Source organism: Mustela lutreola, chromosome 4, assembly GCF_030435805.1.
Source record: "Mustela lutreola isolate mMusLut2 chromosome 4, mMusLut2.pri, whole genome shotgun sequence".
Lineage (NCBI taxonomy): Eukaryota > Metazoa > Chordata > Mammalia > Carnivora > Mustelidae > Mustela > Mustela lutreola.
The window spans coordinates 125,663,591-125,677,759 of record NC_081293.1 but is presented as its reverse complement, the minus strand read 5'-3'; the positions used below and the strand labels follow the sequence as shown (position 1 = coordinate 125,677,759).

Genomic DNA, 14,169 nt, shown 5'->3' with positions numbered 1-14,169 from the left:
TCTTCATCTAATAGTATAAAACACCTGCTGTACATCAGAAATGTCTGCATTCCTTGCTTGTCATCCTATGACCTCCCTCATAGACATGTGGCCACAATACAAGCTGGTTCTCAGCCATGGGCCATTCTGTTGCCCAGTGGATGTTGGTCCTGATGGCACTTGTTTCTCACAAGAGTAGTTTCCAAATAAACACATAACAGAAGGGGAATTAATTAGGGACTAAATTAACCCTAAAGCTAAGGGAAAAAACAGTACATCTTAGATAATTACCTCTGGTGAAAAATTTCTATGATGTCACAGTGTTAAAAACATTTTAAAACTGCTATTGCCTCCTTCCCTATGAAAAAGTCCTTGAACAGTGTTGTCCTTTTCTTGGAGGAGAGGAAGCAGGAGCAATGAGGGGAGGTTTCAAAACAATCAGTTCTGTGAGATTGCTTTAGAATGAAACGTCTAGAAAGGAAATAAATAAAAAGATGCTATCTGAGATGACTTTTGAGTTGGAGTTTTCTGAAGCTTAGGCTGTGTATGTGAATGATCAGGATAGGAGTGTGGGAGGCAGCAGGCTATGGGGATCCTAATGTTGATTCCAGTACTTGCAGAGTGGTAAAACTTTAACTTGGTACCTGACCTTTATGACCCTCAGTTCCCCTAAGAATTCTTTCTCTTGGACTGGAGCTGTTAAAAGTTAAAAACAAAAAACCTAACAGATTATTATACCATCAATAATAATATGTACTAAAATATAAAATGTTAAATGCTCATTATGTGTGAAGCACTATTTTTTGTGGGTTTTATGTATTTTCTCATTCATTTAATTCCTACGATAAGCCGGTAAGAGAGTGCTATTAATATCTCCATCTTAGACATGAGAAACGAGGAATGAAGGCTTAAATAAATCCTCATCAGTCCACATGTAGAGTTTTAAATCAGTGAGCTGAAATTTTTCAAGAAAGGCATGATAAAAATGTGTAGTTGTAGCATATTTGTGCTATGATCACTATAGCTGCAATATTAAGCTTACTAATGAAACTCTCATCTTTCCTTTTGTGGTGAAAGACACACTAAAGATGGATTCCTCAGTGGATCTCTAAAGTTGTCACTCTGCTTTTCTTGAGGATAGGGTTATGTTTCCTTCTCTTTTGCATTAGCGGAGCACATAGTATGTGGCGCTCCGATGACTCTGTGCGCGGAGAGACTGTATAGAACTAGATTGGACTAGGGATGCAGTCCTTACTATATCTGGAGTGTCCCTGAGTGCCCAGCTTCTAAGGACAAGTGAAGTAGATCCCCTAGAGGTGCTCTCAAATCAAGGCATCTTTTGTGGCACATGTGTGGGCAATGGAGGAAGGGAGAGTGGAAGAAGACCTTTGTCCCACATGCTCACTTTGCTGCATCATCTTTCTTTTGCATCAAACCCAGGTTTTCAGCTGTCAGAAAATGCTTATTTTGAACTTATGAACATCTAGACTGATCTAGAATAGGTGGGTCATAGCTGTGACCCACCAATCCAAGATTTGTTTAGGGATTTTCAATCTTTTGGACATGTAGATGGACATTAACATCCTGTTCATTAAAAAAAAAAAGTTTATTTTCAGCCTGGTCCTAAGTGCCCTTGGTACAAAGGCTAAAGGATGTGTTTCCTAAACTCAGGTGGCTTATAGTTTGGTGGAAGAAAAGATATGCAAATAAACAATTATACTTAATAAGATAGTAACAGGGGGGTGTTTATGTAGTGGGAACTTGGGATAGGTTTCTCAAGAAGGGTAGGGTTGGAACTGAGAACTGAAGGTAGGTAGGGTTTGGCAAGGCCTGCAGAGAGCTAAAGAACATTACATTCCAGGTGGAAGAAATGCTGTGTTCTCTATTTCATGAAAGAATGGGCAGATGGTATCTCAGAGACTATGAGAAAGTGACTTTCCAAGGAGACTTCAGAAACAGGCTTTCTGTTTACACTGATCTGAATGTCTTTTTCCTGCTCACGTCCATTCCTTCCTGTTCATTCTGTTATTCTCTCTAGTCTCCTAGGGCTTACGATGTCAAGTGATACTCGGGTCCTTTTCTGGTCCCTCTTTTATGTATGGATTTGATATTTCCTAATTTGCTTATCCAGGCCTCAGGGGCCGGTAAGATGTTTATTTTTAAATTTTATTTTATATTCTCTCTTCTCCACATTAGCCAGACTCTACACAACAGTGTTCTTGATACTCCTGAAATGTAAATGCTTAATAGATGCTTATTTTCTGATAAAAACGATTTTATGAGAGTCCTAGTTGAATATGTAGGTAATTGAGATGCTCGATTCACTGAGTTCATAAAAGTACTACCATAATCAAGTGAAATAATAACTGGCTGGGCTTCTTCAAAGTGATCCTGACAGAAAAGAGCCTGTTATTTATTTTGCTTCAAGGTTTAGGTCTACTTCCCTTTGTAATCCCTTATATCCCAATAGTAGAGCATTTTGCTTGTGCATCATGTAATTATAAAAATGAAGAAATGCCCTTAAATGCCATATAGTTCACATACCAGTATGTTGCTTCATTCTCCTCAAAAATGGGTGTTTTGCATGAGTAACTCCAATGACAGAAGACTCACTTCCTTATATCCCCTGCTCTTTCATTTCTAGGACATCTCCCTTACGTTGGCCCTAAATGCTCCTTGTTCTAGGTCAGTGATTGCCAGTGGGGAAGGGCCATAACTTTGTGATTTGGCAAGGCATGGACACATTTTTGGATGTCACAACTTCACAACTTGGGGTACTGCTGGGATCCAGTCTAGTGGGTGGAGGCCAGTGATGCTGTAACCTTCCCCCAAAGCACGGGCAGCTCCGGCCCAATAGTGCCAATGCCGAGAAACTCTGCTCTTGATTCACCTTATTTATCTGTGGAATAAGTATAAATTTTTCCATCCAACTGTCTGTCTGATACTTGGACATAGCTAACTGCATGAAAGCTCTTGTATCTCCAAGTCCTTCGACTGTTTTTCTAATGCTATTATAATAAAACCAGCAATTCATGTGTGACTCTTCCCAAAGCATTTAAATGTAAAGGAGGGAAGCCTTGAGGGAGAGGAATGCTTCAGACAAACTGATCTGTGGTGGGCCACGTTCACACTGTGGACGTGGGTGGAGGAAAAATAGAGTGTGTCTTGATGTGCTGTCCCCCTCGCCCCATTTGGATAAAATCTGTGAAACTTACTGCAAGGGATTTAGTCTAAGGAATTATTCTTGTCAGAGACATGATGTGAGCAATGCATGGCATGTCCAAATCCATGTCATGATAAACAAGAATGTTACAATGACCCTCTCCCATGGTAAGAGAGGTCCTAGGATGTGGGTATTGCTAAAAATTCTGTTAAAGCACCTGACTATCCCAGGCATGAGAAAGAGGAAGTGAAACGCTCTCAATACTCTCTTCCATCCTTTCTCTGAGCTCACCTTGTAGATGCCATCTAACTCATGTCCCCATTTGTTGTGAGGTCACTTTAACCCTCAGAGACACTACTGGGTCAATTTATACCTGTCATTTCAGTTAAAATGTGCTCTAGGTTGGCAAAAAGACAAAAAATGATACAGCCTCTGAAAAGGAGTGAGGAACATTTTTTGGAAGGATTCAAGGGATGTTTTTGAATGGAGAATTGAGAAGCTCTAACTACACAGTCTATTTAAAAAGGCACAAACATAAACAGTGCTTCAAAATGAGTACCATATAGACAACGGCCTGCTAAAGGCAGCCAGTCTGATCCTCCTCTTGAATAAATACGGTTTTCCCTCAAAGTGGGTGAACTGCAGGCTTACAGAGAAGAGCAGCAGCATCTTAAAAATGCTTTGAAAAGAAACTGATTCACCAGAGGGGCCGAATAGACCCCATGTATGTTTGCTAATAAAGAAGGATTTTTGATGCTAGCTTTCATTGATTATCCAGTTAAGAAATCAATACTGTTGTTTCATAAAAAGGACAACCACAGAGTAGTTTGCACTCCTTAATAAGAATGTTGGGAAAACAATTATTAAGGTCTTCATCCATGGTGATACAGCTTAACTCAGCAAATCATTAAGAATTTCCCCTTTCAGGCAGTTTTTACTCCCTGCAAACAATGCCTGTTGTATGAGCTAGTTCAGCAGGAGGCATCTCCTCTCCTGACTTCTGGAGAGTTCTTTTCCGTTAGTGAGGAGATAATGAAAGAAGAGGAAGCTGGAGAGAAAGCATCTCCTGAAGCAATCCCACCAATAAAATAATCTAGGCTCACATGGGGAGATTATTATCATTCTCTAAAGTTCTTTCTCTCACCAGGCAATTTTGTGACAGAAAACTGTGCATTAGTTTGGGACTGGGTACTACAATTAGACAATAGAAGTTTTTAGCTGTGGTGGATTCGTGATCGTACATTTCTACTACAGCTTCACCCCCTTTTCTCCCTCTGCTCAGTTCAAGCAAATATACTTTCCAATAAATATTCAGGGAGTCAGAAGTAGTTAAAAATAGATTGCAGTGTTGACTGATGTGAATGAATCTTTGTGGACAGCTACACACTGTCACCACAGTTACCAGACACCAGGGTCACTGATGAGATTCCAGTCCAGGATCAGTAGGTAAGTGTGGGGGTACCTTGAAAAAGCCACTCTCCTAAAATGTTTTCTTCCTTAATGTACTAGAGTGCTTTCAGTTCACCATTAGAAATGTATCACTTTGGATTGCCTTCAACTATTTGTTTTAAAATTCTTATTAAAAGGTTTGTTTCAAATATGTAATACACTTTAATTCTTAGGTATATAGCTAAGAGCCCTCTAGGACCTCTTTTCATTCACCCTGCCTAGCTGAAAGCAAGGCCCTATGGGGAAGGATCCCTCGGAAGGTTGTCTGGAATCTAGTATGTATACATATATGGCTCTTCCTTCTAGCTTACTTTGGATGGGACCAGTGTGTGGTCTAGCCAGATCCTGAGTATTCAGGACACCAAGTGGTGTCCTTTTAGGAGGTAATGAAGCTTTCTCTGTACTTCCTCTCCAGCTCACCCCATTACTTGTGTCAGGGCCTTTTTCTCTGGCACACAAACATTTGCCACCAATATTCTAATTGGCCTCTCGCATCTCTTTCATAATGCAGCCTGCATAACTTTTCTTCAGTGGAGCTGTCATTCTATCAGTCTTCCTCAAAGCCTTTCTAAATGTCGTTTCTGACCTTGTGAGCCACATGAACCATTCTAAATTATAGTTATTGTTATTTCATAGAGGTATTGTACCTGGAGTCAGATCTTAAGTTCCTTGAGGCCAAGGCTGTGTTCTCTCTTACTTTAGTGGTCTTTCTACCTTTGTTGAAGCGTAGGACACACAGAAGGGGATATATATGGATTGACTTGATGCTGAAATACATGGGGTTCCAACAGTGATTTGGCCATGGGGAGAGCCGGGGAGTTGTTTTTAGGTATGGCTCTTCCACTGACTTCCTTTCATTGTGGGAACATAATAGTCACCATTTATTGAATCTTTTAGTGTTTTGGTGAGGCATTTCCCACAGATATTCTCAATTTATCCTCTAAACAACTTGTCAAGATAAATGCTATTTTGCTTATTTTTACAGGTGAGCTAGTAAATGATGGAGTTGGAAATAAAACCCAAGTCTTTCTGGTGCCAGAATTGATATCCTTTTCATTATAGTGTGATACTTTTGGTTTCCTTATTTACACTATGGAGACAGAACCTATATCAGCATTTGTGACTTTATGGTGATATTGACCAGATGAATGAAATAGTAAGGTCCTTTGATGATTAAGAAGTGGCTTCTTCCATTGTGAACTTGTACAGGATTTTAATAGCCCAGATTTTTTTTTTTTTCTAAAACAATCTGCCCTTTTTTTGAGGAGTACATAGGTAGTAAATGAATAATATTAGATTTTAAAAAATCTATGTGCCTGGCATAGTTTGTTAATTACTTTGGATAAATAGTTATTTACACATCTGCTGTAGAATGTTATTTACTGCACTGGGAGAAACTAAGGTCAGAAGAGCATATATGTAATTTCTTACCAGTGCTAATATTGAGTATAACATAAAATTTATAAAACGATTGACACTCATTTGGTGAAGTTATTATTGAAAGATGATAGATATATATTTTTAATTCTCTCTTCTCAAATAGCAAATCCCATCTCTTCTGATCCAAGTTTAGAAATAGTGGCAAAATTAACATAATATGCTTTGAGATGTGTAATATTTTCTATCCACCTAATGAAGTCAAAGGGTGTTTATGAAAAACCAATTATCCTAATTACTCATAATATGAGGGTGTGTTCTGAAGAAGGAAAGAGATTTGAAGTACCTCATTTAGAACAGCACAGAATTTTAAATGCAGGGAATCTGTGAGATAGAAATAAGGTTATTCCAATGCAAATAGAGCCAATTTCAGTGGTTTGTGACATATAAAGACATGAATGTAATCTGACTTCCTTTAGTTCTTATGACTTTGATTATAGTAATTTGGTAGGACACAAAGTACATGACTTAGAATCTTGGATTTTTATTACTGTGACACAAAATATTGAACTGCAACTAACATACAGGAATCACATGGGACAGTTGAAAGAGCACAAAAGTACGCAAGATGCGAATTCTAGTTTTTGAGTTACCTACCAATGGGTGTTTTCATGAAACCAGTCTTTCTGGGGCTTGGGAAAGTGTCAAATTTGAGTTAGACAATTTCTTAATTGTTTTCTATCTCTAAAGTTTTGTGACCCTAAAAGTGAGCATTGCTAGAGTTTGAATAATATGTTCCTCTTTTCCCAACAAAAGTAAGAGAGCCGGTTAGCAGCTTTCTCTCTAATTTAAGTTGCATGCTGAATTGTTCCCTTTTTTTCTTTATGGTAGTCATTTGTGGCTTTTCTGTGTACATTTTCAGATTTATACCATGAGAAATTGTTGACGATTTATCTCTGAACAAAATAATGCCTTAGTAAAAACTAATATAAAAAAATAGAGTTTAGATATTATTTCTTCTTGTGACAGATTGTATCGATGGATTCAAATCACCACACCACCTTATTCATATGTCCTTTGGTGATATAACTTTGCAGCACTTGTGCTGTGGGCAGGACACATTTCTCTGCTTCTTGACTTCTGAGCCCTGTCTGTTGCTTTGGCTAATAATGGGCTGCTAGCAGATATGACACAACCAGGGGCCTAGAAGGGGAATGTGCAGTGAAGTTTGCATTCCCTTGCACTTCTGCCATGTCCCTGAGAAGAACTCGTTTGGGCTAGCACACTGATTCGAGGTGGAGGGTAAGGGACAACCTAGAGTATAGCCACCCATAGCTGAACCCTACCTCAATCAACTCATTCCAGTTGATCTTCAGAATTACAAACTATAATAATAAATAATTGTTGTTTTAAGTCATTCAATTTTGGAGTAGTTTGCTATGCTATAGTAGCTACCTGATACAATTCTAAACAATTTTCATTGCTAGAGAAATGTTCCTTCTGCACACCTGTCTTATAAAATACCCAAAGAAGTCATCAGTTACATTGTTAATATTATCCATTAATGAAATCATAGATTTCATTATGTTCTTTATTTTTCCCTGGGACATAAAACCAAAGAGACATAGCATTTTAGCAACAGCACTGGCCTATCTTACCTGTATGGAAACACTGCTGTATGAGCCGCCAATGACCCCTGCAATGAGCAGAGGGATATTTTCTTGAATGGCGTAGGATCCATCAGGACACATATACTCAGCTTCATCCACTTTAGTCAAAGATGCCCTGACGAATTCCAGCGATTGCTCTAATGCATAGGTATCCCGTGAACATGTATCCAAAATGTGTACACCCAACTTCACTCCTGGCAGCAAGTAATTGTCTTTGTTGATTTCATCAATAGCAAACAACATGGCTTCCAGGCGTTGAATTCCTCGGTCTTCATTGATTCGCCCACATTCTTCAGTTCCAGTGCCTTTTTCATTAATAGGAAACAGGCCCCCTAAAACAAGGTCACCTTCTATTTTAATCTCTCTCCTCAGAAAATTATGATCTCCTAAAGAGAGTAAAAATCCCTTTGAAAACAAAGCTAACGTAAGAACTTGGAGTCTCGTGAACATCTTCATGAGTCCTGTTTCTGTACCTCTGGGAGATATCAATGGATGAAGCCAATGTTGCCCGCTAGTCCTCCTCTCTCATTTCCAAACTGGATCTTTGGCCTGTCCTTCAAACAAGGGAGGAACAGACTAACAGAGCCTGTCACCAAATTCCTAAGGAGATAAAAATTATATGAATAAAAATAGTAAAGAAAACAACAGTGATTACATGGATGGCCCCCAATCAGACCTTTAAAGGGATCGTGACTCAAGTTAGCATTTAGCAAACACATACTGCACCACTGCACCACACCTGCGCCAGGCACTCTCCCATAGATACCCTCACCCAGTCCTTACAACATGTGATGACATAGAGTTCAGTGCTTCCATCTCCCAGAAAGGGATCCCAAGGACTAAAGAGGTAAAGTGACTTGACAAAGTGTACCTAGAATGGAGGTAGTGTTTAGATTCCGGTTTTCCAAATGCCAAGTTCAGTACCCAATCTACTCAGTCATTGACTTTGCTATTGGTAGGGCAGTAACTTGGATATGAATCTTGATCCCTTCTCTTTCAGTTCCATTTATATCCCACCCCTTTTTTTCACTCTTTTCTTACCATTTGGAAATGCAACAAAACACAGTGGGAACTGTGCCACCACATTTCTGCCCTTCCTTCATTCCAGGTTCTTTCAGCCCACTGCAGTCAAGATTCTGTCTTCATTGCTTCTCTCCAAAAACACCACCACCACCACCACCACCACCTCTGGAAAAAGCTACTATTGATCTACTAGTTTCCAAATCTACTGACCCCATTGTAGTCCTCATTTTACTTGACCTTAATTGAAATTCTGACTCCTTTCTGTCTGTTGCAACTTCCTAGGTTTCTGTTCTCTTGCTTTTACATCTCAGATTCCATTGTTGAAGCCCTCCTCTCCACAGGAATGGTCCTGTAAGTCATCAAGTTTCATGGTTTCAACTGTCACTGAAATGACTCTTAGGTTAGCTGCCTCCTAAATAGCTCTGCCCATACATCCTTTGGACATGTCGAAGTCTCTAGGTCAAAACTTCTCCCTTATTTCTGTGAAGGGATCTTCTCTGTATCCAGGTTCTCAAGCCAGAAACCTTGCAAGCTGGAGCCCTTCCCGCTTAACTCCTCCCCACACTTAATTAGCCACTAAGTCCTGTAAAATCTACCTTTGAACATCTCTCAAAGCCATCTCCTTATTTATAACTCCACTGTGCAGGCTCTTATTATCACTAACAGGACCATAGCAGTAGATTCCTGCAGGCCCAATAAGCACATTTTTGTGAGTTAGGAAAAGATAACCTTCCTCAAGTACAAACTTTTCAAAATTTATTATTGTGTAACCTGGACTACAGATGCTGAGTAAAGTCCAATTGCTGATTGCTGCCTTCTCCAACCAGTCGCAGGTAACTCCCGATGTGGCTTTCAGAGTTAGAGGAGTATACTGGTTACTAGTATGGGGGTTTGCACAGTAGGTTGTCATTTAGGACAGTTCCATAAATCAAGCTTCTTTTTACAAAAAGGCTAGAACATATGCACGTTCAAGGAAACAGACAAAGCTCTGCTATGAAGATCATGTTTTTGATGAATAGGGGTACCCCAGAGAGCTTTCCAGAATCCTGATGTGGAGTAGCCCAATTGCATGCACACAAACCAGTGGACCCACTATTGTACTCCTTGCCACCCAGCTCCCTAGGACTAGAGCAAACACTGGCCAGTGCCCTTACTGTGCCTGTTCACTGCCATTCTCCCCAGATGACGCAAGCTTAATATTTTTAGAATTGGGTGAGAGAAGTGATAGCAGAGAGTCCTGGAGCATTCTCCTGACCCGATATAGGTGCCTGTCCCTGTGTGTAATTTGGTGTGCCTGTCTGCTCTCCTGCTTTTGTGCATGATTATATGGGGTCTTATGAAGGAGGAGACTCTCCTGGCTACATCTCAACTTAGGATGTCTGAAAGCCACACCACCTGTGTGCTGTCAGATAGGTTAGCAAATGTTAATCATCTGAATGGGGTCCCACTAGAGGAGGTACTTGAATAATGCATAATTTTAATTGCTGTTCAGAATGGCCCATCTCCTGTCAACCTGTACTGACTTCCTTTTGCCTCTAGGTTGAAGAATTGACTTCTTTATGCTCTATGATCTTGTCCCTGTCTGGCTCTCAAGTCTCACTGCTCACCAGGCCTGTCAGTTCCATTCCACCTCTGCCTTCACATCTTATGCTCCAGCTGTTACCAAACCATGTTTATCTGAGAGGGCATCTTGGATGTTGATGGCTCCTTGGTTCTTCTTGTTTCTCCCTTTGCTGCAAATGCCCTTCTACAGCCATTTGTCTGGCGAAAACCGGCTTATCATTTAAAACTCAATAGTCACCACCAGGAAAAGCCAAGAAATTTTTTGCTATCTTCTTTCCCCAAATTGTTTACTCCCTGTTTTCTATTCCTACTCTAGCTAGTTCCAGAAATGTTTGCTGTTGCTATTATAATTCTTACTTGTTTCCTTGTCTGCTCATTGGGAATAAATAAAATAGCACAACATTGAGGATTTTTAAGATATGAAGAAAAAAATCAAATCTCAACAAAGAAAAAAATAGAGACAGGAATTAGTCTAGTGCGTACTTCAACATTTTTGACATTTCTTCCTTCTCACGTTAGCAGTGCTCTTTAAAGCCTGGCTTTCCACATGCTTTCTGTTCCTTTCACGTGGAGTAAGTGATGGGTTGTTTTCTTGAGACTTAGGAGTCATCTGGGTTTATTTTGTTTATTTAGGTGTGAGCCTCAGCAGTGACAACAGCAGCCACTGGAACGCTCAGTGTTAGCCCAGAGCCTGTCTGGGAGAGCTGCTACAGGGCACCAGAAAGTCTAATAATAACAATTTTTTTTAAAAAAAAGTTGATACTGTGGTACGTTTTTTCTTTTTTCTTTTTTTTTAACGTCTCATATCAATTTCTAGTCTTTGATCTTTACGTGCAGTTCCCTTTGAAGTAAAACTGCCATGAAAGGCAAAGACACTGTGATCATTATCGTTAATGGTAAAGCAGCAGAAATTGCTTTATAAAATAATTGTTTTTAATGGATCTAATAAAAGAGAATAGCTAATTAAAAGAAGGTCATCAACACAATCTTACCATGTGACTCTGAAAAAAAATGAAGATGTATTTTGCATCGGAAGGAAGTTTGCTCAAATAATAAAGATGATGTTATAGTTTATGGAAAACTTAATTTTCTCTTAAGAAAATGCTCTTCGTGGGGCGCCTGGGTGGCTCAGTGGGTTAAAGCCTCTGCCTTCAGTTCAGGTCATGATCCCAGGGTCCTGGGATCGAGCCCCAGGACGGACGGGCTATCTGCTCAGCAGGTCAGCAGGGAGCCTGCTTCCTCCTCTCTCTCTGCCTGCCTCTCTGCCTACTTGTGATCTCCGTCTGTCAAATAAATAAATAAAATCTTAAAAAAAAAAAAAGAAAGAAAATGCTCTTCGCTAAAGTAGACTTAGAAAGGGAACATCACATTCCACTGAAAGTCCTAATACAGAGCAGTCTATCTGTTGTACAGGTAGGGGTTCTTTTTTATTTATCACTGTATATCCAGGGCCTGGCATAGTGTTTGCCTGCAATCCAGAAGGTATTCAACAAGCATTTCTTGAAGGAATAGAGACATCCATGGCTATTATGCCTGCAGATGACTGTTTACTATTTATTTGTGGCACAGTAAAAGAGAACTAAAGTAGAGAAAGGGGTTATTTTATTTCATCACCTCCCTAATCATCTCAAGGGCTCTTATCCTATTATGCTCTTTGATGGTAGGATCACTAACAGGTAGAACGAAAGGAATTATTCTGTAAAGATGCTGGAATGGAATGCTGCCTTTGTATTTGGCAGTTGCTGCTGGGGTGGATTCCTGTGAAGCTGGGAGAGATGTGGCCTCAGATTGACCTACATTTACTTAACTGAAAGCTTTAGTCAGGAGAATGCTAAATTAGGAACATGCATATTATCCTATTTCAAAGCATCAGAGATGCTCATCAAATATTTATTGAACACCTACTATGTGTGTGCTAGGCCATCAGCTGGCTTTGCAGAATATAAATTTTAATTGCAAACAAATGGACGTTATCTCTTCTATCAAATGACATTCTAAAAGCTTAGGTATTTTGATGTAGAAAGTGATGGAAATCTACCCATCTCTGTTTCTACCAACTATCGCTGTCATTTGTGAAAACCTTAAAAATAAGCTCCCCATGGTAATTGTCAATAAGTGCCTGAGTCAAAAAGCAATCCGTTATATATTAATACATACATTTAAAAATTAGATCTACAGATCTTAAAAACAAGTTGACTGACAATATTATGTAAAATATTTTTCCTTTAAACCCTCTAACAAGGCATCTTTGAGTAACATTTAATGTAGTCTCAGAGAATTACAAATTAAAAATCAATTAGAGTAATGTTTAAATACACAGTCTTAATATTTTCTTATTTACCTTTTCCTTAAAGCAAAATTTAAAATGATTAAGACCGTAGGGCCGTGAATAATTTAAAAACACTTAACATTATTTAAAATGAAGCCCTAAGAGCTAAAAGAACAGGAAATTAAAATTTAACATGGAAAAATAGACAAACATGCTTAATTTAATACAACTGTTTATCTCTGAGTAACAGCTTATCGGATTGTGGGAAAGGGCACCAACCTTTCAGGTTCCTTTCATTATAAATCAGCCAGCAGCACATTCCCCAGATAAACAGGCTCCCTACTGTAGCCACATTCATATGCAGCTGGAGAACAGCAGTTCTGCAGTCAAAGTTCTCCGTTCAGGGATGATGAGTGATGTGTCAACTATAAACAAGCATGTGTAGCCCTTTCTGTAGGCAGCCTGCTCACCAATGTTTTATTAATCGGTGCATTAATTGAATCTCAGAGGTTTGCTGTGAATATAACCCCTGGAATACATGGGCAAGAAGCATTTGTATACTCCGCATATGCTAATATGTATTTTCCTTCCTCCCTTGACTTTGCCCAGGGACACAGTGTTGAAAATGAAATCCAGTTTGACTCAGTAAGTAGTTATTCAGGGGAGATAAGAAGGCCATTCCCCATGCCCACTCTTTCCTAAAAAGAAACCCTTAAGTTGCTGAAGGGCTTTGAGTGTTATCTGGAAAAAATTTAGGGTTAGTGATATTGTATGAAATTTGGTTGCACATTTGTTTATAAAATTTTCAGCTGCCATAATTCCAGGCAATAAAAGACATGGCCTTTGTCCTTGAACTGCCATTTTTAAACAGAGCCTGTAGTTTACTGACATTTTTAAGAGCTGGATGTTATCAGGTACAGTTCTAATTCCTTTACTCTTACTAGGTGACAGAAGTATTTTTTCCACCAGAAACATTTAAGAAATTGTAATGAATAGCTGACTATTTAAAATCCAATTATTTTTAGCAAATCTAGCTTAAAACTTCTAGTTTAAATTACTCCCAACTATAAAGTGGTTTAATTCTACTTGCTGAATTCCCATATAGTTTGTGCTGTGTTTATTATCATGATCATATTTTGTTTTATATTTATTTGTTCATTTATTAAATTGAAATTTAGTAATTGGAAATTGTTCTTTCTTTCTTCCTCATTAGATTGTAAGCTATCGAATATCAAGGACAGTGCCTTAGACATTTCTCTACTTCCCACAGTGCCTCACATGTATAGTTTTCTCATACTGGTTAGATGATAAATTCCAAATAGCATGTAATTTTTTGAGAGATTGGTCAGAGGATTGGAAAAATAATTAGGAAATTCCCTGCAGAGAATGAAGAAGATAATGGAAAAGACCATTTTTCTTCTTCTTCTTCTTCTTCTTCTTCTTCTTTTTTTCCCCCCAAAGTGACCTTATAATAGGTCAAGATTCAAATATGGTGCTTAGAGAAACTTGACTGGAATAGCTTTCAATCTTCTTTTGACTTTGAATTGCTGAATTTTTAAAGGAAAAGATATAAAGTAAAACTAGAAAAGTTGAGAGCACTTGGAGAAATTAGAAAAGTTAGGACATACAGGGGTGTGAAGAAAGAAGAATGAAAAACAACACAGGGCCTACAGGTC

The 14,169-nt window shown here is 38.9% G+C and overlaps 1 protein-coding gene across 2 annotated transcripts in view; it reads right to left on the bottom strand.

Moving 5' to 3' along the window:
* Positions 1–14,169, bottom strand: part of GRM3 (glutamate metabotropic receptor 3) — a 222,522-nt gene that overhangs the window by 88,226 nt on the left and 120,127 nt on the right. For both annotated transcript variants that reach the window (XM_059170989.1, XM_059170990.1), the window contains exon 2: positions 7,627–8,238. In XM_059170989.1, the coding sequence (XP_059026972.1) occupies positions 7,627–8,094 (468 nt within the window). In that variant the 5' untranslated portion in view covers positions 8,095–8,238. The remainder of the gene's footprint in view (positions 1–7,626; positions 8,239–14,169) is intronic.